At 51.4% G+C, this 25,305-nt stretch overlaps 1 protein-coding gene across 1 annotated transcript; it reads right to left on the reverse strand.

The window, feature by feature from the left end:
- Positions 1-564: 564 nt before the first annotated feature.
- TMEM106C (transmembrane protein 106C) lies at positions 565-13,399 on the reverse strand. Its single transcript, XM_075901592.1, has 8 exons — positions 13,262-13,399; positions 12,595-12,803; positions 11,793-11,856; positions 10,578-10,737; positions 10,346-10,486; positions 8,474-8,523; positions 8,118-8,171; positions 565-5,927 (listed from the first exon to the last, which is right to left on the reverse strand). The coding sequence occupies exons 2-8, from the start codon at positions 12,773-12,775 to the stop codon at positions 5,765-5,767; spliced, it is 813 nt and encodes a 270-aa protein (XP_075757707.1). The 5' UTR covers positions 12,776-12,803; positions 13,262-13,399; the 3' UTR covers positions 565-5,764.
- Positions 13,400-25,305: the final 11,906 nt, after the last annotated feature.

Genomic DNA, 25,305 nt, shown 5'->3' on the forward strand with positions numbered 1-25,305 from the left:
CTAATTCTACAAGGTAACGGTGCCGCGTAAGGGACTTTTGGGCACACGGTCTCACTTGTCTGTGGCAGGTTTAGTGGGAATATTTAAAGAGGCGGGGGAACCTAGTAATGACCCCAGGAGGCTGAGCACAACAGAATCTGCTCTGCCAAATTGTGTTACATCTTCCCTAAATCTCACATCATTGGTATTGCAGGAGCTGTTGAGTGAATGGGGTAAACATGAAAACATTTGCCACAAGGACTTGGCCACTACCTACTTAAAGTTTCTTTAACATTTAATTTCCAAAACTAAGCATGTGGATTTTCAGCCCACTCTACCCACTTGCCAATCCTGCCCCACCCCATCTACAAGTGTCCCTTTGGGGTCATGAAAACTGGGACACACCCCCCTAGGAATGTGTCCTACTCTCTAGCTGTAAAATAGACTTTAAAGTGGTTTGCAATACACGAGAGTTCACACACTCATTGCTTGTGAAACTACTCTGTTCCCCTGTCTTTCTAAGCCCATCTCCCCCCCCCCCCTTATTTTTCCACACTACAGATAGAATGCTTTTCCTAGTTAAAAAAAAAAAAAAAAAGCCACCTTTGTTGAAATTTGTTATTTGTATTACTTGCCCTACGCTGTAATCTTTGTTAAATGATGTTTTATCTTATCTGGGAACTTTCATGACAAACCAAACCAACACAAATAAAAAAATTTAAGTAAAAATATTAAACTGAAATGGCTCTCATTTCATGGTTTAATTAAAACAAGTTTCCTTCCAAGCAATGTGATTGTTAATTGGAAGAAAAAGCCCCATAGCTGAAATATCCCCTCGCCTCTCCTCCCCCAACCAAGTCTACTCATACTGCATGGCTGTACAAAGGTGCCTAACCTTCTTGCATAATTGTGTTGCCACTGCACATGATTTTAATCACAAGTCTCGGGGTTTCTCTTAAAGACCCATCTCCTAGACTCCGGTGATTACACGAGACACACTTTATATTTTAAAGCTGTAGAGACTCACAGGTATAAAGAATATGCAACCCAAAATCAGAAAGCAAACACAAAACCCAAATGTATTTAAGTCCTATAATTTCTTGAGCCCAGACTCATGATTGTTGAACATCTGGGATTAGTGGGAATGGGCTAATCTTAATACAGTTGTTTGAGTTATAAACATGAATACATCCATGCAAGACAGGGCCTTAATCTGTTGTCACACGAAATTAAAGGCCATCTTGCAATATTTAATTTTTTTTTAAAAGACTTTAAAATGCAAAATGCGTCTAATGCAGACGCCTCCCTCCAATCTTAGCACTGGGAAAAGTTCAGAAAAGGGCAACAAAGTTGACTAGGGGTTTGGAACAGCTGCCCGATGAAGGGAGATTAAAAAAAGGCTGGGACTTTTCAGATTAGAAAAGAGGAGACTGGGGGGGGGGGGAGATACGATAGAGGTCTATAAAATCATGACTGGTGTGGAAAAAGTGAACAGGGAAGAAATACTTTCTTTTGTTCCCATCTGTAGGGGGGTCGAGTGGTCCCCCACTGACCCGGAGGCGGAGGAACCCCTCCGGGAGCCATTTTGGGCCCAGCCTAGCCCCGCCCCCTCACCTGACCGGAAGTTAAAGGGCGGGGCTAGGACTATAAGAAGGCTGCCAGGGAGCTCAGTCAGGGCCCAGCCTTTGAAGGAGATGGAGGCCTGTCCAGAGCTCCTGCCTGGGGAGACTAGGACCAGGGCCAGGCTGCCCTCAGCGGCCTCCCCAGAGGCCAGCCAAGGCGTCCCTGCCAGGGCTACGGAGGCCGGGCCACGCCAGCCAGCAGAACCTCCCAGGGACCCAGAGGACTGGCCCGAGCTGGGGGACTGGCTGGACCCCCGATGGGGACTGGAACGCCGGGGCCGGACGAGCCCCCGGGACGCTGCCAAGCTCCAACCCCTTGACCCCTGGATTGGGCCGCCTGGACCCTGCTGGGACGACACCGACCTCGACTCCCCGACGGACCTGCTGGAGCTCCAGGTACCTGGGAAGGGGGAAGATGAGAGTGGCCCAGGGGGTAGCCGGGTGGGGAGCCAGTTGCGGCCAGCAAGTTACGGGCCGGAGCCCTGCTGAGCCAGTCGCAGCTGCAGCCATCAGGGCCCCTGGGCCGGGGCGCAGTGAGGTGGGTGGGCCTGCACCCCCCCCGCCACCTCCTAACCGGGTGGCAGTCTCCCCCCTCACCGCTGCTGCTGCCCTCCCGGGCCCGCTCCCGAAGGAGGAGCTTCTACAACCTGGGGTTTGGGTGCGGCCCCGCCTGGCGTCAGGGCCTGGGTTGGGCTGGCGGTATTTGTGGGCCACCCTGCTCAAGAGCCCGGGCTTCCCTGCGGTGCGTTTGGGACCGTCCGTGCATCGGGCGGGGACTCGTAAAGGGACAGGACTAGAACGGTTGCCCTGCCCCGAACTGTATGATACTAGACTGACCAGTGGGGGGCTTATTTCTCTGCGGCCTGGACCTGAAGCAAGGCCGGGAAGAGACTCGCCCGCCTGGACTAGTTTAGGGCGCGGTAACGCAGGGAGGCAGGCACGTCTCCCCCTGTGCTGGAGGTGGAGGAGCCGCCTCCTGAAGGCCTTGCGGCCTCTCACACTGCCCCCGGAAGGGGGGAAGCTCAGGCTGTTGTGGACATTGCCGGAGGGCAGTGTCCGGAGAGGGATCCGGCCACCAGCCAGCAGGGCTAATTCCCCAACTCGGCAGGTGGCGCTGTGGCGAGCGGGAAGCCGCTACACCATCACATAAGAACTAGGGGTCACCAAATTAAATGAATAGGTTGCCAGTTTAAAACAAAAGGAAGTTTTTCTTCACTTAGCCTGTGGAACTCCTTGCCAGAGGATGTTGTCAAAACCAGGACTTTAAACAGTTAAAAAAAACCCTACAAAAATTCATGGAGGACAGGTCCATCCATGGCTATTAGCCAGGATGGGCAGAGATGGCATTCCTAGCCTGTTTGCCAGAGGCTGGGAATGGGGAGGGATCATTTGATGATGCCCTGTTCTGTTCATTCCCTCTGGGTTACCTGGCATTGGCCACTGTCAGAAGACAGGACACTGGGCCAGATGGACCATTGGTCTGACCCAGAATGGCTGTTCTTATGTTAGGCATAGGCCTCATGAGGAAAAAGCATCAAGTGAGGCTGTGCATATGCACAGCCAGAGCAAAGCAAAGCAGCAGCTCCTAACGAAACAAGGAAGTGCAGTAAAATGTCCTTACAGGGCTTGTTAGCAAGGACTGAGGCCAGGAGCCTTAGCTCTAAGCTTGACACTGCTAGGGCTCTATACCCTCTATAGCTGGACAAGGCCCTCAATGGGGACAGAGCCGCACGCGATTAGCATGGGGTTATATAGGGGTTGTTGTGATCCTCCTATGTTGACATTACGTGCAGTTCTGCAGGTAGGTTCCAGCTCTGTCTGGAGCAATGTATCACCCGTAGCTCTCGCTCAACACTCCTCCGCAGTTCTCAAAAGCACTTCGCAAAGATGAGCCACATCCTTCCGTATCCATACAAATGATAGACACACAAAGGGGACTTGAGCAGGCATCGGGCGCAGCCAGGGGAAGAATCCTGGTGGATCAAGGCGGCCCCATGCGGAGCTAGAGGCCAAATGCGACACTTGGAAACCAAAGAACTCAAATTAGTAAGACTGAGGCTTGAAGGAAAAAACCAAACCACAACGCTCATGAGTTCCTCATATAAAAAAAGTCACGAGTTAGAAACACGAAGTGAGAAGAATTTGGTCCAGTCTGTAGGCATTTATCAGCCTAAATTACTTTACTTGGTTGTGCTAATTCTCTTCCACTCTGTGATCTGAGGAAGTGGGTCTGGCCCACGAAAGCTCGTCATCTAATAAACCATCTTGTTAGTCTTTAAAGTGCTGCATAGTCCTGTCTTTTGTTGCTGGAAGGTGCACCGTGTGTTTGAGAGACTGGGAAAAGGGAGCTGCCATCAGATCACAATCTGATAATTTTATTATTTTTAGACTAATTAGATTGGGGCCAGGGTCGAGCCCCGGCACTTCTGGACTTGCCACGGCGGGAAAGTTTAAAAAAAAAGTCATCACTGGAGCCCCAGCACTTCTGTCATTACAAATCAGTGCTGCTTTTGGAGCCGAGAATGCAAATAAAGGGGAATGTTGTCTCGCAGCAAAACGTTTGATGCTAGAGTTCAATACTTCTATTGCCATGGACGGGGCACTCCCGCACTGGATCCCAGCCAAGGTCCATCTAGCCCCGTATCCTGCTTTCGATGCTTCAGAGAAAGGGGCAAGAACACCAGAGTAGGCAGAAGTGGGATCACCTGCCTTCCCCCTTCGCCCCCAACATCACTCAGCGTCTCACCTCAAGCGGTTACAGGTTGTTGTAAGCCCTGTGTGTGTCTGGGATGATTTGGGATACCCATCAATAAGTTTTGCAAACAGCTAACATGTAGATCAGCCAGCTAAGAAGCTGAGAGTGAGTGCACACAGAGCAGCTGCCGTACAAAGCATTCAAGGTCCAGGGCAGGAAGGCTGGAGAGGAGAAGAGCCAGGCGCTACTCCATTCAAGTGCTACTTCAATGGTAAATAATCTCAGGTTTTATTAGCAAATGCAAGATTCAGTTCTAGAAATTGTCAGTAAAGTGCAATGCTGTACAACAGTAGTGATGCTGTCTTGAGAGTCTCACCAACCACCTTTCATCAAGGGACATCTGAGGTATCCGTTTCCCTTTCAGATTTAGACTGACTGATTTGTTTCTCCCCCACTAGCACAGCTACTTCCTCTAAATTACAAGAAAGATGTCGGCTGACTTAGCGCAAAAAATGGTGAAGCCGAGTTGAATTAGCATGAATTCAGAGCCCTGAATTCATGAAGTGCAAGAGTCTGGCTCAGAAGGAGTCTATGGAATTACTGACCTTCATATGAAGTGAGGAATTGAAAACACGTGTTCAACCTTCTGTGCCAGGGTTAACTGGCGACTACACGCATTAAGTATAAACGACACCTCTCAAGAACAGAAGTGCATCAGCTCAAGTCTGCACTCCAGCCAAATCCCCATGCAAAAATGAGCCAATGCCTGGAGAAGCTACACACGGATACTTTAAATCCCTTCTTTTAGTGACAATATACAGAAGTACAAAAATGCTATTCTAAAATACTGGCCCTTCCCAACCGGTACAAAGTCTTCCTGCTGAGAGAAAGCAGCAGGTACGCAGACTGAACTGCTCAATCACGGGTTCCCTGTCTTCAGTGACACACTAGAACTCACAACCTTTAAATACAACATACTCCAAGAGTAGACACCTTTATGCATTGTTAGGAAGCAAGAGGTCCAAGAGCTAGCTGGTTCCACTGAGCGAGGCAGCTATGGCAACAGCCACCGCAATGAAAGATGGTTTTGTTACACGACGGCTGGATGCCCTTGGTCACTTGATTTCTTCTGGAACGAATTCTAAGCACTTCAGTGCAACAGCTAAATATCTGATCCGCACCACGTTAAGTGGGCGGGCAGCCAGCACATTGTGGAGTGGGTCAGACGGGCTCACAGTGGACTCAATCTCAAACTGCTGCCCAGAGGTAAGCAGTGCAGCCAGGTTGCCTGTGTGTTAATGTGAAGTGCCACCTCCGGCTCACTCCAAGTTTTGCCACAGACAGCACCGATACCTCTAATCCCATTTAAAAGCTACTTTGCGATCCTGCGGACAGGCACAGAACTCACAATGGAAGTCCGCCCGCATGATCACTTCCCCCAGAGCAGTACTAGTTGACTTAGGTGTCTTCAGAGCATCCTCTCCTCTTTGGATAGGCTGTTTAGGGAAGGTGGGGAGGACACAGGCCGCGAGTCCTGGACAGTTGTGGAATTAGCACCACAATCTACATAGTGATAGGTTTCCAAGGAGCTCTGAGTCACATGGCCGATGTAGGAGATTTTCACTGATGTTCTGGAAGAGAAAAAGGTTCGATTTAGCTCAGGTAGGACACATTCATTTAAATCCGCAATTAGCTGCAGAGACAGCCTGAGGAGATTCCTGAAATATCAGACCAAGGGGCAAGACAATTTGTAGCTACCCGCCCCCTCCAAAACTACCTTGGGCATTGAGGAATGAAATCAGTGATGCTGGTTAGTTGTGGGGCTTTTCCCCCCCTCTCAGATTTTCACATTCATGCAACTAAACGGTTCTGCACTCTTGGCTGGTGGGACCAGCTGCCTGCTGTAATTACACTCCCCCCTCTTACAGAGAGGCGGCAATCCACGCTGGACTACGCCCTAGTTCAGAGCGGGATCAAGCTTCCCGGGCCAAGACAGGCAAGCACCGAAGCAACAGGCTTGACACTATTTCACTGCTGCTAGTGGAAGGGAGGAGAAAACACACCCCTTCGATTATCAAAGGCCCACCCCCAACTGCCATCGACTCAGCTTCTCTTTGCCTGCAGCCAAGGCTTGTCTCTGCAGCCCCCTGACCGCTCCTGCGCGCCCTACTGCAGCCAAAACACTCAAACACAGGAGGAGAAATTATCTTCTAAAGATAATGGGGCAAACAATTAAGGGACCCATTTGCAAACATCTAGAAGATAATGAGGTGGTAAAAAACCAGCCTGGATTGGCTAAGAACCAATGTGTCTGTCTAACCCGAAAGCTTTCTTTGGCAGGGAAAAGAGAGAAGAGCAACCAAAATGTTTCAAGGTCTAGAACGGGGCTACCCAATATGCAGCCCGTGGCCCATTTGTTTGCGGCCCGCAGCGCAGTTCGGGTTTACACAGGGCTGAATGTGCGGCCCTCGGGTAGGAACCAAGACAAAAGAGCCGTCAATAGAATGGTCTTCTGCGGAGATGCATTTCAGTAGTTAAATTCCTGGACTGTCATTGCTCATTAACAGTGCTGTCCTATAGGTAGAAAGCAGGTCAATATTGCATTAATATCAGCAGAACTGACTTAAATGGGGCCTGTGTGTTGTGTAGTCCAGCCTTAATCTTTGTGTTCATGCCCGTCAGTGGAAAAAGCTATTTGCATATATATTTGCATGTATATGCAACCACACTTAAGTTGCGGCCCTTGGCATGTGCTATCATTGTGGTCCCTGGGGCTTCCAAAGTGGAGTAGCCCTGGTCTTGAACATTACCAATGAGGGAAAACTGAAAAAAGTTGATTTAGTCTAGAAAAGAGAAGACAAGGCGGGACATAACCGCTGGAATAAACTAACCACCCTGACAGGAAGTTTTTCTTAATATCCAACCTAAACCTTCCTTGCTGCAATTTAAGCCCATTGCTTCTTGTCCTGTCATTAGATGTGGAGGAGAATAATTTACTCCCTCCTCCTTGTAACAACCTTTTCGGTACTTGAGTGGCTATCTTGGGAGGCTGTGAAATCTTCATCATTGGAGATTTTTGTAAGAGCATGTTAGACTGGGGCGGGGGGAAAGGATCATGGTGCGTAGATGAAGCTTGGTCCTGCTGTGAGGGCAGGGGACTGGATTGGATGACCTCAAGGACCCTTCCAGTCCAAGGATTCTGTGGTTCTAGGATTAGATCCCTAGATCACAGAGATGGGAATCTGTATGCTAAAGTAAATGATGATGATACTGAAAGTTTCCTTTGATACAACCATGATCTGCTTTGCAATCACCCCTGCCCCAGAAGCCACCCTCTCCTATAGACAGAGAGCCACATCTTACACAACCATATCTCTTAGCAGCTGGCTCACCCCTGATACATGGAACTAGTTTGGGATGTTTGCCGCAAAGAGTCTGTTTGTGAGCCACAGTGCTTGTCCCAAGCCTGGACAAAGGAGCTGCTGTTCTGCTGAAAGGTTTTACTTGAGCGGGTCACGAACCTCGTTCAACAGAAATAGTCCAGTTAAACAACTTAGAGGCAGTAGGTGCAAACCAAGCCCACACCACAAGCGACAAATGTCAGAGAAAGCCAAAAGGAAACTGGTATCTCATGACATCAAACCCTGATGACGAAATCTGCACATCAGGGAAGATGTACTACAACTAGCTAGCGCCCACAATAGTTAAGGAACTGGACTGCCTGCTGGGTCAGCAGTGGAGGAGGTGCTCAAGTCTAAGATAAGGTCACTGCAATTCCATTTCCAGCCCGAGTGCAGTAGCACATATAAGAAATTACATACCTCATGAAAATCACTATGTTATGCACCTTGACCTTGGATAACGTACAAAAGAAACTGTAAGAAACAGACAAATATATTAGACTAACAGAGTTTGATCCATAACTAATTTGGAGAAATGCATTTTTAAAGTCCCTTTTTTGGTGTGGGTCTGCTCTGGCTGAACTGTCCAGAACCCTTAACGATTTTCTTTAACATTTGAAAAGTGACCTGCAAATGACCTGTCAGGTCTTTTATTTTTGGTCACCAGGAACAATTTAAATAAAACTGCAGAAGTCAGATCATTTTTCTCACTGATTTCCAGCTTAAACAGATTTCTTTGCATGTACTGCAGAGATAGACAATAAAATAATTCTTACTACACATAAGAGAAAGGTCCACCCATCTCTGATTTCACAGTGAAATTCACCTGGAAAGACAGCAAACAGAATAATGAATCCAAAGTTATAAAGATGGAAATAATCTTTAGTAAGTGAAGCCCCCCCTCCCTATTCATTATGTTCTCCAGTACTTTAACCAGCCCAACTATAAGAGATTCTAGAAAAGGAGACCACTCACCATTCACACAACTATCAGGCTGTGTCTAGACTGCATCCCTTTTCCATAAAAGGGATGCAAATTAGACACATGGCAATTGCAATGAAGCAGGGATTTAAATCCCCCCCCGCTTCATTTGCATAAACATGGCTGCCGCTTTTTTCCGGCTCGGAGCTTTGCCAGAAAAAAGCGCCAGTTTAGACTGGGATCTTTCGGAAAATAAAGCCTTTTCCGAAAGATCTTATTCCTCTTTAAAAAAGGAATAAGGGATCTTTCGGAAAAGGCTTTATTTTCCGAAAGATTCACGTCTAGACTGGCGCTTTTTTCCGGCAAAGCCCCAAGCCGGAAAAGAATGGCAGCCATGTTTATGCAAATGAAGCAGAGGGGAATTTAAATCCCCGCTTCATTTGCAATTGCCATGTGTCTAATTTGCATCCCTTTTACGGAAAAGGGATGCAGTCTAGACACAGCCTCACTGAATTAGGAAACAGAACACCACCACAGTTAACATTCATCTTGGGACAGGACCCAGCGATGTTGTAGTGTAAATGATTAATCAGTACATCTCAATGTCAGGAAAGTTCACCTTTGAGCCAGGATTCTCTATTGTTTAGTTTCAGCCTAATATTTCTGGTTAAACTCTCATTTGATCCCTATAGACAAATTTCTCCCTCCTCTAGCCATTCACAGCATTCACATATTTGTCAGCCAACCTACCAAAAGTGACTCAAACCAGGTTCTTTTAGCCTTTCTTCTCAAATCAGCCCCTTTCCTCCCCAGCAGAATTTCTGTTGTCTGGATTTTCTCCAGTTTCTCAGCATCTTTTCCCTGGAACCCACCAATACATTCCAGTATAGTTTCACCAGAGCTGAACAGACGATTACCTTGGCATGCTACTTGTTTGTGTTGGTCACAAAAAGCACATACGATTCTGGCAGAGGAGGGACTGGCCATTGACAGATCACTTGGCAAGCACTAAGACTAGTAGATCCCAGTATCACTGCTTTCCAGTTACTTCTGGACTAACCTACCATGTTAACTTTTGGAAGACCAGTTCAAGTTCAATCATTTTTAAACCACCATCAACTTTTCCAGTGCCTAACCCACATTTCCCCCCCCCCCCACTATATGTATTGTAAGGATGTAAAATCTCATTTAATTGGTTAACTCCATGGGGCAGGAGCAGCCCCCTGTTCCCAGCAGGTGGGGAGCTGCTCCAGCCCCCATCAATTAACCTTTCACGTCCTTAAAGCATTGCAGGCCCTTAGTTTTTATTAACACATCATGCTTTATGGCAGGGGGAGCAGAAGGGGGTGCTAGACTACTTCCTTCTCCAGTCAGCCCATATGTCTTTATCCTTATCCCACCCCAATTCTCCATTTCCAGCACAGATGGCTTTTAGCCTCCCAAGAGGCTGGTCAGAAGTGTGAATCTCCTCCTCTGCATTTTAATGCAGCTATTGCCCTTCCGGTAACTGCACGAGCTGGGAGGAGGGAAGCAGGGGGAGAAGGGAGGGTGGCTCTGTGCACAATGTCTAGCTCGCAGGTGCCTCAGCCTTAAGTCATCCAACTTTTTCAGCTGGAGGCACTTGGCTTTGGGTCACTTCTAGTGGCCAGGAGCACCAGCGGGACAGGACGGTTTCATACTCTCTACAGCTCAAAGCCCAGCTCATACTCCAGAAAGGCTGTAAATACCAGTTTGTCACTCAGCGGCTGGATGCGAGACACATTGGTCATCTGATGGGTTCCAACCACAGTGTTCATGTACTGCACCTGACTGGCTATGCTGGTTACTGCGACTGAATAGAAGTTGGAGTTCTTAATCCTCAGGGTGGTCTGTATCGAGAGAGAGAGAGAAGACATGTCAGAATCTGAGTCCTCCAGAGTCCAGCAGCAAATTCACTCCAAGAACTAGACAGAACTTTACCGTGATGGCAAGAATGACAATGGAGTTTTTCTGGTCAAACCACACTTGAACCACTTTGATTCCCTCATCCTCCACAAGGACTGAGTGTGGAAACAGGAAGAAAACAACCAGCCCTGAGACCAGGAGGCAGAGCAGCACAGACAGCAATACGTAGAGCTTCCTGCAGGGGACATGAAAGTTTTACACACTTTGCCCTGACACAGCACCTGTGATTGGCAACTCTCACTTTGCAAACAGGAACTTACTTTAAAGGATCCATGGAAGGTACAAAGCGTATTATCCACATTTCAGATATGAATAAACTAAAACCAGGCCCACCAGTTTGGGGGAGGACCCCACCCCGAGGGAGTAACTGTCCCGTGGCCCCGCGATTCTAAAAAGCCGGGACCTCTTGGCCACTGGTGTTACTGCTCTTTAGAATAGCCACTCTAGTGCCAGGCAGAGCACTCCAGAGCTCTGAATGGCTCTGGGGACCGGCTGCCACAGCCCTGCCCCTTCTACCTGAGGCCAAGCCTCTTCCAAGAGCAGAGAACCCACCCACATTGCCCCAGGGCCTGGCAATCCTGTCCACTCCCCTAATCAAGACACAGAGGGACTAATCACCCAGTCACACAGCAAGTCTCTGCAGCAGCCGCGAAGAAGCCACTGAGCTATGGGGAACATCCAGGTAGCTTAACTGTAGTATTTGAGCACTTCACAATCTTGAATGTATTTATCCTCACAATACCTCATAAGATAGGGCACAGCTATCATTCCCATTCTACATGTGGTGAAACAAGGCTCAGAGATGCTAAGTGACATGCCCACAGTCAAAGAGACGGTAGGTGGCAGAGCAGGGGAATTAACTCAGACCTCCCAAACCTTAGATTAGTACCATCCTTCCTCTCTCTCACCAAGTCCTGGCTTGTTTGTTTAAAGTCAATAGGCAGCGTTTCCTCCCATACAGAGAGACTAGATCACCAGCTGTTACTAAAGAAGTTCCAGATATATGAAAACACTCTAAAAACCAGGAGAAGAAAAAAGGATTCAAAGAATAAGGGGAGGGAGGAGGAGAGGGAGGTGCAAGCAGCTTAAACAAACTCCCAGCATGCACCAGCTCCTGGAGAAGAGTCTGCCATCCCACATGTAATCCCTGCAATTTTCTTATGGTTACCCAGGTAATCAATTACACACATTTTAACATCCCTAATTAAGACTATTTTAGTCTGTACTTACGTTCTCTGAGGACGTAGCCTCTGGTCGCTGTATGGTATTAGAGCCACCAACTCATTTACCTGGTCTAGAAGACAAAAGGAAAAAGCTGTCAGTTCCATCCATTTGTAAAGTAACCGTACTCCCTAAAACTGAGGCCCTCGGAAACAACTGAAACTTGCCATGGGTTTAATATCATATTCCCTCATCAAGAGCAGGAAGGTGCTTTTCTAGTCTGTAACGCATAATAAAGACACCATGGCTATCAGTTGGCAGGGCTTGGATAAGCAGTCTCACTGCCTCATTGCCGTAAGAGATAAAGAACACTTGGGATAGAAGTCTCATTATTGGGCCAATCTAACCTAAGAAACCTTTTGGTTGTTAGTCTAGTGTTTAACACACAATTTAGGAGCTTAAGTTTTGGGAAGTGAATCAGGCTTTTCAGAGGGAACTTCCTAGGAGATATGGGATAAATGGAAACCAAATTCAACAGAAACTATTTTCTACACTAAAGTCCCTTCAATAACTTTTTCTGTTCAATAAGAGAAACTCTCTCATACATTTAAGGTTTAAACCACAACATCCATAGCCTGCTTTTAAAATTATCTTACCCCTACATTACCGATGAGTGTTCAATATATTCAAACAGTAGCAGAAAGAGAGAAACAAACAAGGGCACCCAAATACACTTCACAAGAGATTCGGAAATGAAAGCAACATTTTGAACCAGATCCTAACATGAACAGGAGTTTTACTAAATAAGCACGGTTTCTCACCCATGTGTAAAATACTTTTAGGATTCAAGTTTCAATACATATAGGTTCACCTGTGGGAATACAGCCAGTGCCTTGACAAGTTGGACAGGTGATGCTGTCTCGACCTGTGAACTCAACATATGGAAACTTGGCGATGTCTTCCTCACGGTCTCTGCTGTCTAGGAAGTCCTCATCATTCTCTCTTCCGTGCCTGGAAGAGGCACCGTCACCAAAAGAGAATGAACAGCCCATGTCAACAGATGAAGAGTAGCTGCATGTCCTAGAACAAAAAGTGGTGACAAGATAAATGCTCATCAGACAGGACCCCCAGACCTACCTGTCTGGCCCTCCCCCCACTGCGTTACCCCTCCCCCCTCAGGCCCCAGCCTCCCCCCACTGCGTTACCCCTCCCCCCTCAGGCGCCAACCTCCCCCCACTGCGTTATCCCTCCCCCTCAGGCCCCAGCCTCCCCCCACTGCGTTACCCCTCCCCCCACTGCGTTACCCCTCCCCCCTCAGGCCCCAGCCTCCCCCCACTGCGTTACCCCTCCCCCCTCAGGCCCCAGCCTCCCCCCACTGCGTTACCCCTCCCCCCTCAGGCCCCAGCCTCCCCCCACTGCGTTACCCCTCCCCCCTCAGGCCCCAGCCTCCCCCCACTGCGTTACCCCTCCCCCCTCAGGCCCCAGCCTCCCCCCACTGCATTACCCCTCCCCCCTCAGGCCCCAACCCCCGCGCTCACCCTGGCAGGCCGGCCGGCCCCGACTGCGCATGCCCCCGCTTAAGCTTACGTCACTATGAGGGCGCTTCCGGTCGTGAAGCGCGTAGTTGGAGGGGCGGGGACAAAGGGAAGCTCCGCCTCTGCACCGACAAGCTAGGCATAGTGCGCAGGCGCAGCGAGTGCCCGCTCGCCGCTCCGCCCGACGCACGTACGACGCTAAAGGGCGGGGCCAAGGTAAATTAAACGCGGGGGCGAGGCTTAGCGAAGGTTCCTCCCCTCAGGGCGGTAAGCCGCACCCGGGCGGAGCCCTCACAGTGCGCATGCGTATCGGAGACTCCGCCCTTAAAAAACGCACCTTGCGGGCCACTAACCAATACGCATGCGCTTCAGCCCCGCCCGTCCTCACTGCGCATACGCCATAGAGTGACGCCGCATGTCGCGTTTAGGACATTGCTCATGCGCTAAAGTCTATCGGGGACTGTGAGTCTTTCCGCGCATGCGCTCAGTGGGTACCACTGCAGCCGTAGGTGGCAGAGGTGCCCGGGTGTGGGGGGGAGGCTGGAGATGGAGGGGGCTCCCCACTTATGGGGCTGGATGCTGGGGGGGGCTCCCCACTTATGGGGCTGGATGCTGGGGGGGGCTCCCCACTTATGGGGCTGGATGCTGCCTGCTGCTCACTCGCTCCCGCTTGTCCCTGCTGGCTGCGCGCGCCTCTAGTCACTGTGCCGTCAGTAGGCTCCAGAGTGAACGTGCTGCAGGCTCAAGGCGGCAGCCTGCTCCTCTTTCTTGCCCCAGGTCCCTGCTGCTGCCCCCCGGGCTCACCCCAGCCAAATTCCCCTCCGGTCTCGCTCTGCCCGCTGTGCAGGGTGCCACTGACTGGGCCAGGTGCAGGGCAGCCGTTGAGCAGCACCTGTGCAGAAGGTGCCCTGATGTGGGCAGAGCTGACTGGCCTAGGCTTGTCACCAGTCCAGGTTTCCCCAGCAGTCTCTCTCTCTCTCTCTCTTGAACTAGGGGGCCTGGGAAATCAGCACAGGCTTGCACTGCTAGCTGCCCAGTTGTATGGGCTCAGGAACACCTCGGGGGTCTCCGAACTTTGTATCTCCGATGTAGCAACTCGACTTGGTTCTGTGTCATAATTTGTTCCTGTGCGAAATGTAAAATGCTGCCAAATCAGAACACTGATGAGAATACCTTACATGGCACACTCCTGACCAACAGGGATATGCCAGCTGTTACGCTGGAGGAAGAGGGCTGCTGCCCAGTGGCATATGGTGAGGGGGCGTTAGCTTGTGTCTACACCATGGGGCTATGCTGTCAGAGGCTCACAGTGTAGACATACACTTACTTTTCACAAGTAGAGAAAACTGCACATGGTGAGCAGCTGGGGAGAATCAGGTGTTTTGTTTTCATGCAAGCTTTACCTTCCTTGCACAATTCTGTGGCACGGGCTGAAGGCTCGAACAACCACTGTGGTTGTAAAATTGCGAAACGCAGTCCTTTCCCTTCACTCCCTTGGTTCTTCCCATCCTCCCAATAACACACACTGTAGCTGCAATGGTGGCCATAATCTGGGTTGAAAGCATGCTTTTGTGGTGGTTCTGGAGGTTACCGTCATTCCCTTCAATAAACCAGGGACAGGAAACAGGCCATTTCCAGTGCTAGTTGTACACACAAAGCTCTGAGTGGGGAAATCAGTTTACAGGAAGTTGACAGGACACCAGAGGAAAATGGTGACGATGTGGGCAGACTAAGAAATAGGGAACTGAATATTGATCTACGCACGCTTTTCGTACCAATACAACTGTTTGGTAAGGGCTATGACTTTTTACCCTAATCCCAGTACACTGCCTAGCATAGAGGCAGTTTTGCCCGTCTAAAGGTGCTTGATACTTGTATGGCTCATTCCCCTTCATGCGCCTTTGTAACTGCAAAAACGACAAGGAGTCCTGTGGCACCTTATAGACTAACAGATTTATTGGAGCAGAAGCTTTTGTGGGCAAAGGCTCACTTTAAAGACTAACAAGATGGTTTATTAGATGATGAGCTTTCGTGGGCCAGACCCACTTCCTCAGATCAAATATACAGGCATATTTGTAACTGCGTTTTCCTGAGGCAGATTGTATTGCTGAACTACACCAGTACGGCGCCTTGGAGCCATTGAGTCTGTATCTGCACAAACAACATGGATCCCTGTGGCACTTAGAGACTAATGGATTTACTAGGGCATCACCTTAGGAAGGCAAAAACCCCTTTGTCAGATGAATTGGGACAGAAAGGGCACGAGGACTAAGAGGGGCTCAAGGTGGGACAGGAGTTTGGGGCTACCTGGGCCACTCCCTGCTGGGGACGCTGAGGTCAGACCCTTTTCCCCCAACAGCAGCATTTCAGTGCAGGGACTGGCGAGAAGGAGTTCCCCTCTGCTGGCTGCTGCAGCTCCACACGGGGGCTGGTGGGGAGGGGGTCAAGCACCCACAGCTGGGTTGTTTGTTTCTATTGGTGGTGCACATTCCCACATGCCTCGGTACACATAACACATTTATTCCGCACATGGATGGAACAGATTAGAGGGAACATTGGGGATAGGCCTGGGACCGGAGGGATAGCTTCTGACCTGCCCTGGGGGTGGAGCCTAGAGGGGCAAAGACCTGCAGCTACCTGGGCAGCTGTAGGGAGCTGCAGATCCTCCATCCGCCCTGCGTGAGGGTGCCTCGAGGTGGAGACTTGGGCCGGGGGCTGCTCTCAGGCCCAGCCACTCCAGGCAGGCAGAGAGTCTGCAGCTCCCTGGACCATTCGTACCTGGGCTGGGCTCCAGCTTCCGGCCTGGTTGGAGGGTGGGCCCTCGGGGGGGAAGAGGAGGGACGGAGGAGGCGAGTGTCTGATGAGACACTGACGATATGTACCCGGAACTCCCTGCTGCTCTGTTTTGGTCCCATCTGACACAGGAGCCAAAGCCAGACTGCCGAGGGGTGACAGGAACGGAGGGACAGCTACCCACCATGCATCACTGGAAAAGTGGAGGGCAGCCACCCCACTGGAGACGTGTCCCAGTGAACTCTTGTGCACAGTGGGGAAGCGCACCTCCGACTTAACAAAAATGGGTGTGAGACAGGGAGTTTGCCCTGCACTGGCCCTTTAAGGGCAAACCCCAGCCTGAAGCAGGGCCAGGGAGGTTAGCCCCAGCTGAGGCTGCATTAGTGGATTAGGGCCCAGCTGGGAGCTATATAAGAGCAGGGGCGGCTGCTCCCAGGGAGGGCAGTGAGAGTCTGGCTGCTGGGGGAGTAGGAGGCTCCCTGGAGCTAGGGCAGGGCTGGGGGAGTCAAGGCAGGGCTAGGGGAGCTCTGGCCAAGCAAACCCCCAGACTGCAGGGCCTGAATAATGGCCTGCTGGTGAAACAACTACCCCTGGAAGGGGGGCTCAGAGACTGACGTGGGCACTGCCGGAGGGCAGTGTGTTGAAGAGGGCGACCCGGCCTGGAGAAGAGGGGAAACACCGCCGGAGGGAAGGTACCCCGCCAGCCGAATAAGCTAATTCCTAGGACAGACGGCCGGGGGTGCTGCAGTGGTGAGTAAACCCCCTCGCAGGGTGCTAAAAATCGGCCTTCACAAATCTGACCTGACCTCGTTGTGTAGACAAGGCCTTGGCGGAGATGCGGTGTAGGGCTGGCCAAAGTGCAAACGGTGCCGTTTATATTAGTTAGAATCCCAGGGCTGGAAGAGACCTCAGGAGTCATCAAGTCCAGCCCCCTGCCCAAGGCAGGACCAACCCAACTAAATCAACCCTGCCAGGGCTTAGTTCCCCAAAGGAAAGAAGCAATGGGGCAGATCCGCGGCTTTGCCCGTATTAATGCCATGCTGCAGGGCCTGTCTCTCGCAACGTGTTTGTACAGAACATAGCACAACTGGGCCCCCATATTAACCAATTAGTGCTACTGCCATCCCAACACGCTTCCTGCTGCATTCATGTCTGGCACGTTGGTTTCAGTTGCCCAGAAAGTCACTAGATGGCACATTAGTTTTGAGCAAAATGCTGCTCATCTGGCAAAGTGGATCCAACTGCTAAGCAAGTGGCGGGTACCTGGAGCAAAGTGTAAAGCTGTCCCGTTCGTAGTCGTCCCAGGTCACACGCTATCTATGGCACTACGTAATGGGAGGCAGATCCATGTCTAGGGACTCTCAGTCTTTATTAGCTTCATGATGATTCTGGGAGCCCAAAGGAAAGCCCATTGAGTGATTTAAGCTGAGATAAAACAGTATTCCTAGACCGCCTGTGCAGAACTACACTGCCCTACTCCTGAGGGCTGAACTAGCAGAGCGAATAGCCAGCCGTGCTGGGACAATTTTTATAGTGGGAGAGCTGAAGGCAGAAACCATGTTCAGGTTGAACCTCTGTGGTCTGGCAACTCCCGTGGGTAGAAGAATGTCTGCTTAGCATGGGTTTGGCCAAGTTTTCCCTCAGTCCCATAAAGTTTGTTTATAGCCGCCAGTCCTGGCTGTCCGTGTTCTGTGCTGTCAGTTAGTGCTAAGTTACCCTGGGGGAGGCTGCGGGGTACACTGCAGAGGGGTTTTGGAAAACCAGCCTTTTTTTCCAAAAAACCTTCACTTATGTCCACACTGCAATCATATTCTTTCAAAAAAAAAATGGAAAGAACGGAGGGGTTTTTCCGGCATTGGTAAACCTCTTTCTACGAGGAAGAAGCTCTTTCAGAAAAAGGCGCGTGTGGACGGGGAGGAGGGAGTTCTTTCGCAAGGAGAGGAAAGAGGAAAAAGCACAGGTGCCCCTGTGGCCACTCCGCCCATAGTAATCACAGCTGACATGCGAGAGAGCGTCCATTCAGTGTGGACACTATCGAAAAAGCAGGACGCTTTTTCGATGCGCTTTGGCAGTGTGGACGCGCTCTCAGAAGATTTCTGGAAGCGCTTGTCTGGAAAAGCTTCTTCCGAAAGAAGCCTTCAGTCTAGATGTAGCCTAAGAGCCCAGTGAGCGGGGGCAGTGTTGGTAATGCTGCTAGGCAGTACTGCCCTCCGGTGGTTCAATACATTCTCTGGTTTGGCACCGGTCAGGTCCCAGAGGTGCTGGACAAGAGAGGTTCAGCCTGTATTTGGCCTGTTATTGCTACTGCGAAATGGAGCTAGGCTACTGAACATAGCGAGTGATAAATAGCATTCCTGGGCCAGAGTCAGACAGGGGCATGTGTGGGGTGCACGGTGTACGGAAACTAGAGGTACCCATGGCGAGAGGGATCCATGCAACCTGATGCCTGTGAGTCTGGGTACAGCATTTCAAGTATGCGCACGTGTCCTCTGGCAGGTTCTGGCCCACAGGCACACGGAGGACATGTACCGGCGGGGGAGGGGGACACGATGGGGACCTTTGTTTAGATGGTGAGGTCACTCTGGGAAGCTAGTCAAGGAGACTTGGAGAGGCTGCCTATTGCCAGCGCCAAGCACTCGCAACTCACGAATCAGCCCCCCGAACGCGCCAGACGTAAGGAAAATCCAATACGGTACGGCGGGTCCTTTCCGTGCTGCTCCGTCCGCCTCTCACAGGGGCGGCGGGATTCTCCCTGCACCCAGAAGCGGAATGGCGATGCCCAGTGGAAGCGGAGACTCTCCGGCACGTGCAACTGCAGGGACAGGGGCTTTAATGGAAACCCGGGGGTGCTGCCACGATTGCTCGGAGACCAGCAGCGGGGGGAGGGCGGGAAGCCCCCTCCTGCTGAGGCCCTGTGGCCTGGTGCTGGTGACACAGGGGCCCAGGGCCGGCTGGCTGCGGAGGGGCTCAGATCACAAGAGTGCGCAGCTGGGGAGCAATGCCGGGACGTGGCCCGCAGGGTCCGGTTGCACGGGGGCTGTGAACCAAGGTGGGGCTCCCAGCCGGCATCAGCCAGTCACCGAGTGAACAGAGCTACGCTCCTCTGCACCAGTCGGTCGGTCTCCGGAGGCAGATCATGTCTGTCCCTTCTTCCTGGCCCTCTCCGCTGCCCTGCTGACAGTGCCCCCGCCCTGGGGACCAGGAGAGAACAGGCTCTTGGATTCAGAGGCCTATGTCGTTCCCGGTATCTGGGGACACAGAACGTGGGCTCCCTCGCCAGCTGGGCAAAGACGAGAACTCTAGGATATACAATGGCATGACAGCCCTGCCTGCCATCCCGGGCCCGCCACAGGAGGGGGGCCAAGGGGGCAGTTGTCCTGGGGCCCGGTGATTCTAAGGGGTCCGGGATTCCCTGCCACCGACACTGCCCCCTTGAAGTCACTGCCGGAGGGCCACGCCGAACGCTCAGAGCCGGGAGGGCTGGCGGCCGCGGTCCGAGTGCTGCTGAGGGCTGGCTGCCCTTCCCGGAGCGTGGAGCTGGACCCCCCTCGCCTGTCGGTTCCCTGTTCCATCCGCAGCAGATTGACGGATATTATTAGCTTGACTTAGCCCTGCTGGCTGCCCCCGCCATGGACGTACTAAAGGCCATGCCCTGCGAGACGCAAGGCAAGGTTCCCACAGATGCTCTTGGGTTACCGCAATCAGCAAATCTTCGCGCTAAGGAGCAGGTGGGAACAGCAACTCAGGCGACACTGTGTTGTGAGTGTCGGGTGGGGAGCTCGTTCTGAATGGGCAGCTCCTGCAGCCAGGAACAGCCCTGCTGCCGTGACCTCACACACGAGCGGTAGGGCGGATACTGTTTCGGGAACAGCTTAGTCTCCTCCAGCTGGCAAAAGTGCCAGGAGCCTGTTCTGGCCGGATCTGTCCCTGCTGCAGCAGTCGCTCGTTCCGTGATCGGGGAGGGGCTGGGTTTTAAATCCCACACACCTGCGGTGGGAGCTCAAATGACGCCCCCATCCCCCTTTTCTCCTGCCTGCCTGTGATGTCTCTTGTGCCCCCTTCCTCCAGCACCGCACTCCCCATCTCTGCATCCAGAGCAGAGAGAATCCATCTGCACCAGCAGCAGACACAATTGTCTACACTCAGGGTCCTAGTGGCGCCCCCCCCCCCCCCCCCCAGTCTGGCACCTACCTCAGTTTGCCTTATGGAAGGCCAGCCCTGCCCACACGCCCACAGCAGTAAAATGGAAGGCTAATGACTTGATAGGCTGATCTCAGGTTGCCGCCTAGAACTTTTACAGCGTTACCTTTGGCCTAATTGCACTTGACAGCTCGTACGGTTACCCCAGGACTCGAAGGACTTGCAGACTGCCACTGGAAAGCTTGGCATGGTGGCAGCTGCATATAAAACATAGGGGATCCCTCGACAGGTGACTACAGCGAGGGTCCTTGGAAGGGGTAAAAGCGACAAGGAGTCCTGTGGCACCTTATAGGCTAACAGATGTATTGGAGCAGAAGCTTTCGTGGGCAAAGACCCACTTGTCAGATGCATGAATGAAGCATCTGATGAAGTGGGTCTTTGCCCGTGAAAGCTTACGCTCCAATACATCTGTTAGTCTATAAGGTGTCACAAGACTCCCCGTCACTTTCGCAGATCCAGACTACCCCTCTGATAATTGGAAAGGGTAGATTCTGCAACCAGGCCCCTGTCAGGTGTACCGTGTGTAGGACCAGCCACCATCCAACGGCCTGGAGATCATAGTGCGGTGGTTAGTGCCTCTTAATTTTTTCCATCCATGTGCAGAATACATTTTGTTCTGCACACTGTGGCAGGTGTGGATGTGCACCACCAGTAGAAACACATGGTTCTGGCTGTGGGCACTGTGCTGATCCTTTCCTGGATGGCTGCCCAAGCGCTCCGCTTACTGGTCATACTGACCTGTGGGACTGAATCGTGATTTTTATCTTAATCCTGCTCCCTGGAGTTTATCAGACTTCAGAGAGACAAATTTGGGTTTATTTCTCACCCCAGCAGCTTCCCAGGTACCAGCAGGAGTGGCTTCATGAAAGGTGCTTTTCATGTTAGCCCTGCTGACCTGTTGCTGCAGGAAAATGGTTTGCTGGAAATACAACACACTATACGCCAAACCGTTTTCAGTGAGCCAAAGCACCCTTTGAATCTACTGACTACGCCAGCCTCTCTTTCGAGGTATGTAAAAGAGGCAGCAACAAAATCAGTCACAGCAGGTGTGCGACATAGCAATTAACACGCCCCACTTTGATACGCAAACTCGTTCTCAGACCTATGCACGTGACATTCTATTATGAGCTCGATGGACAGACACGCAGACCCCACTGCCAGGCACTGTACCCAGTTCTAATGACTGCACGAGACTCTGCAAACATGCACAAGACTCGTCAGAACCAGTAGGAGCTTGATCTCTCGACTTCCTCCAAGACACGGCTACGGGTGGGCAATCATTTCTGAAGTGGGGCTACTTCCTGAATTTCAGGAGTGGTTGCGGCCTGCCCTGCAAAGGAGGGGGCCTTGGCAGCAGGGGTGGGGCCAGATATTTCGTGTGCCCCCCTCCCCTGCCCACATACCCTGATTGGCCTGGGAGCAGGGAGCACACGAAGTCTTTGTTCCGAATCTGAACAATTGGCGATGCTCTCAGGTGCCACACGCCCCTGGCAGAGGGAGGAGACTTCGCACGCTCCCCCATCTCCAGGTCTCAATTGGCCGGGGCGAGGGAGTAGCAGCAGGCTGGATCAAAGGGGTTGGTGGGCTATATCTGGCCGGCAGAGGCTGTCTTGCCCACCCCAGTCTGCAAGTCCATCCATAACAGAGACAGGATTTCTGATACCCGTGGCTCTTTGATCTAGCAGACCAAGGCAAAACGAGATCCAGCAGCTGGCTGCTGAAAATAGACAAAATCAGACTAGACATGGGGTGCAGCTTTTAACAATGAATGTTGGGCCTTTTCCCTCCTTTTCATTGTTTCAGTCCCCCTCTTGGAAAATCGTCCCCCGAGAACTGTGAGACAGCGTCTATGTAGAAGGAGTTCCTGCTGGCTTGTTTCTCTTGTTTGTGCTTCCTTTTCTTTGCCTTCCTGCTAGATGATTCTGTTTACTGCTAAATGCACATTAAGGTCAGCACAGGTTCCCTTCAGACCTGTCTGCTGACTTCTGCTGGGGAATCTTGTAAGTTCACATGGGGTGTTGCCACACATTTTTAACTGGGCAATTCTGATCAGCAAATTATGAGTTTTCAAACGAGACCTTACAAGGCATCCTTGTACATAGGGTACATCCTTGTACATGTGGGATGTGAACAGGGGTGGGGGTGCATTCTGTCACACTGGAATCCCCAGCTCTTCCCCCAGTACCAGCTGCTCTGTGTGCTCCCCAATTTCTACTCCCCCTATGCCAAGTGCCCTCTATTATCTTCTTCAGCAAAATCAAGTTCCTCGAATCCCCCACACCAGGGGTTCTGTGTGCCCCATGATTCCTCAAGATCCAGGGTTCCCACATCCACTCCTTCACCCCAAGGGCAGCCTGTGCACCCCCATTCCCATCTTCTTTCCAGACCCCCCATTTCTCTCCTTACTACGGTCTCCCAATCTCCCTCTGTGTACCCTATTTCCCCCTCCATGTTCCCGCCTTCCTCCTCGTACCAGGGGTCTGTTTGTCTCCCTGTAGGGTTCCCCTTCTCTCTTCATGGCAGGGGCTCTGTGTGAAACACCCCATGACCCCATACCCTCCTCACTCATTGCAGCGTCCCCCATTCTCTCTTGTGGCAGAGGTTCCGTATGAAACCTCATTACCCCCTCCCTCTCTTTCTCATGCGAAGGGTTCCACCTTCACCTCCCCCCCAGTCCCCTCGCAGCAGGATCCCCCCTCTCCTCCTCCCACATCCCGTGGGCCGTGCACACTCCCTCTCCTCTTCGTGTCCCCCAGGTCCCCTCCCATTGTTTTTCTTTCAGTCTGGGGGGCAAATCATGCATGTTCCGCTAGGAGGCTGCGTAAGGGTATTACCCACCAGTTGTTTTGTCTACTCAAACATTGGGGGCTCCATGTGTCCCCCGTCTTTGCTTGTCTCGTCTGGGGAGAAGTGTTAGCAGGATTCCCCACTGACGCTGAGCATCTTCCCAGGCATTTTGGGGTTGACCCCAAGCAGTGTCCAAGTGTTATCATGTGACAGACAGACAGGAAAGGCAGTCGCAAGCTTGGCCACCGATCGTAATGGAGGCTGATGTAGCAAAGTGATAGAGGCTAAAACGCAGGGGGTTAAACTCCCAACGCAAACCTGGCTGGAAACAGGAGCTACTGGGTAGGTGGTGTGAAGATGAGCTCAGTTGCTGTGGCAACCCGAGTGTACTGACAGTTCAAGAACCCGCTTAACTTGCGAACAGGTCAGGGTGTCCTTGCCGGGGCTGAGGGGGAGGAGGGCAGGAGCTTCCTGGAATCTGTGGGTGGAAGAGGTGATTTGCGGCCCTTGTTAGAACCCAGCTGGGACCTTTGCCTACCTAGGGATGAACCGAGTGTAGCAGCAGCCTCCGGCTGGTGCAGCTGGTCTCACTGTAGGGGAACATCAAATCAATACTGATAAAAAGAGTTAAGGGCAAACTTTCCTCCAGTGCAAATTACTGGCATGTGGGATTCAGCACCTGCTGTGGGTTTTGAAAGCACATAGTTGTCTTAGGGACCTACCTCCCCTTAACTTTCCATGTCAGGTAGGTGCCCGGCACATCTGTGCGCTTGTGAAAATCCCACCCACCGTCCGGCTCTGAAAATCCCAGCCCAAATTCACAGCCAGCACATCAAAGGATCAGTGAGCGGGTGGGGTTTTCAAAAGTGCCTAATGACTTAGGATCACAAATCCCTTTGTCTTATGCTCCTAAACCACTTAGAGTTGGTCTTCACTGCAACACAGGTCAGCTGACTCTGGCTCCCAGGGCTCAAGTCAAGAATAGCAGTGTAGACATGCCTACTTGGTCTGGAGCCTAGGCTCTGAGATTCCCCCCTCCTCGCTACATGGCAGAAGTGAGTTGCAGCTTCTGCCTCCTTACGGTGCCACTGGACTCCTTGTTTTTTCGTATTGCCATGCACTTTGAAGCCGCATATTCGTACCAGGACCAGTGTTCCCTGCAAGCTGGGCACCCGGGAGAGATTCAAATGCCGCCCAGCTGATTAGCAGAGTGCCCCCAGCTGGCAGCCTGTTTTTCTGTTGGTGGTGCACATCCACACATGCTTCAGTGCATGTAATAACATTTATTCTGCACAGGGATGGAAAAATCCGCACTTACAGATTAGAGGAACATTGACCAGGACCCCCCGGAGTAAGCACTGTACACACACAGAACCAAACCACGGTGTCTGTGCCAAAGAGCTCTCAGTGCTCTCTTAGCGCTGCAGTCTAAGGGGAAACCCGTTAGTGCAGCAGATTTTCACAACACTAGGGGAAAGCTTTTTACCGATAATCATTGATTTCAGCCATGAGTAAATAAAGGCCAACAACAGAGAGGAACCAGGGAGCATCGGATAGCAACAAGCTGGAAATGACCATACTCTCCGGAGGAGAAATTATCCAGAAAGAGAACATGATGGGAAATAACAAGGTTGGCGGGAATAAAAAAAGCCTCCAGGATTTCAGAGAATGGATAAAGGCTCAAAGTGATAAAATTGCTTCTGTTTGAACCTGACATGCCACAAGAGAGGCCACTGGGTTTCTGTGCTGCTCAGACAACTGGCTCTGTGCCGTAGGAGGCATAGTGTTTACTTGGTGCACGACAGCGCAAAAGCCACCTCCAAACAGTAAGCTGGCGCCCTGTAATTTATGATGCACAGAAACAGCTTGTCCACACTCATTTCCCCCGCATCCCTTCCCCCTAGGGTATAAGTATTTTGAACAAGAAATTCAACCACGGCTGGAAGCCCAAATTACAGTTAGTAAATGAGACAGGGGGCTGCCAACAGGAAATAGTTGGATCTCGAAATAGAAGTCATATTTCAGAGGCAGACCAAGGCCAGCCATGTTCCTCAGAGGGCGCCTTTGCCACTCTCTTTGCTCCGCAACCTCAAGCCGTGATGAGTACAACAGCTCAGATGCAGCCCAGGATCTGGACTACCAACCAGTTACCAATCCCACCGCTGACACCAGCTTGACTGTTTTGCTTAGGTGGAGAAGATATGGTGAAAACTGTTTCCTTTAGCATCAGCTAGCAACAGCCTCCTGGACCTTTCAAGGGAAGGTCT

Source organism: Pelodiscus sinensis, chromosome 19 (assembly GCF_049634645.1).
Source record: "Pelodiscus sinensis isolate JC-2024 chromosome 19, ASM4963464v1, whole genome shotgun sequence".
Taxonomy (NCBI): Eukaryota; Metazoa; Chordata; order Testudines; family Trionychidae; genus Pelodiscus; species Pelodiscus sinensis.

Coding starts and splice junctions, on each gene's coding strand:
- TMEM106C (XM_075901592.1), bottom strand. CDS start 12,775: ATGGGCTGTTCATTCTCTTTTGGTGACGGTGCCTCTTCCAGGCACGGA. Junction 11,857..12,594: donor CACTGGCTGTATTCCCACAG/GTGAACCTATAT, acceptor TTTGTCTTCTAG/ACCAGGTAAATGAGTTGGTG. Junction 8,172..8,473: donor GGACCTTTCTCTTATGTGTA/GTAAGAATTATT, acceptor TGTTTCTTACAG/TTTCTTTTGTACGTTATCCA.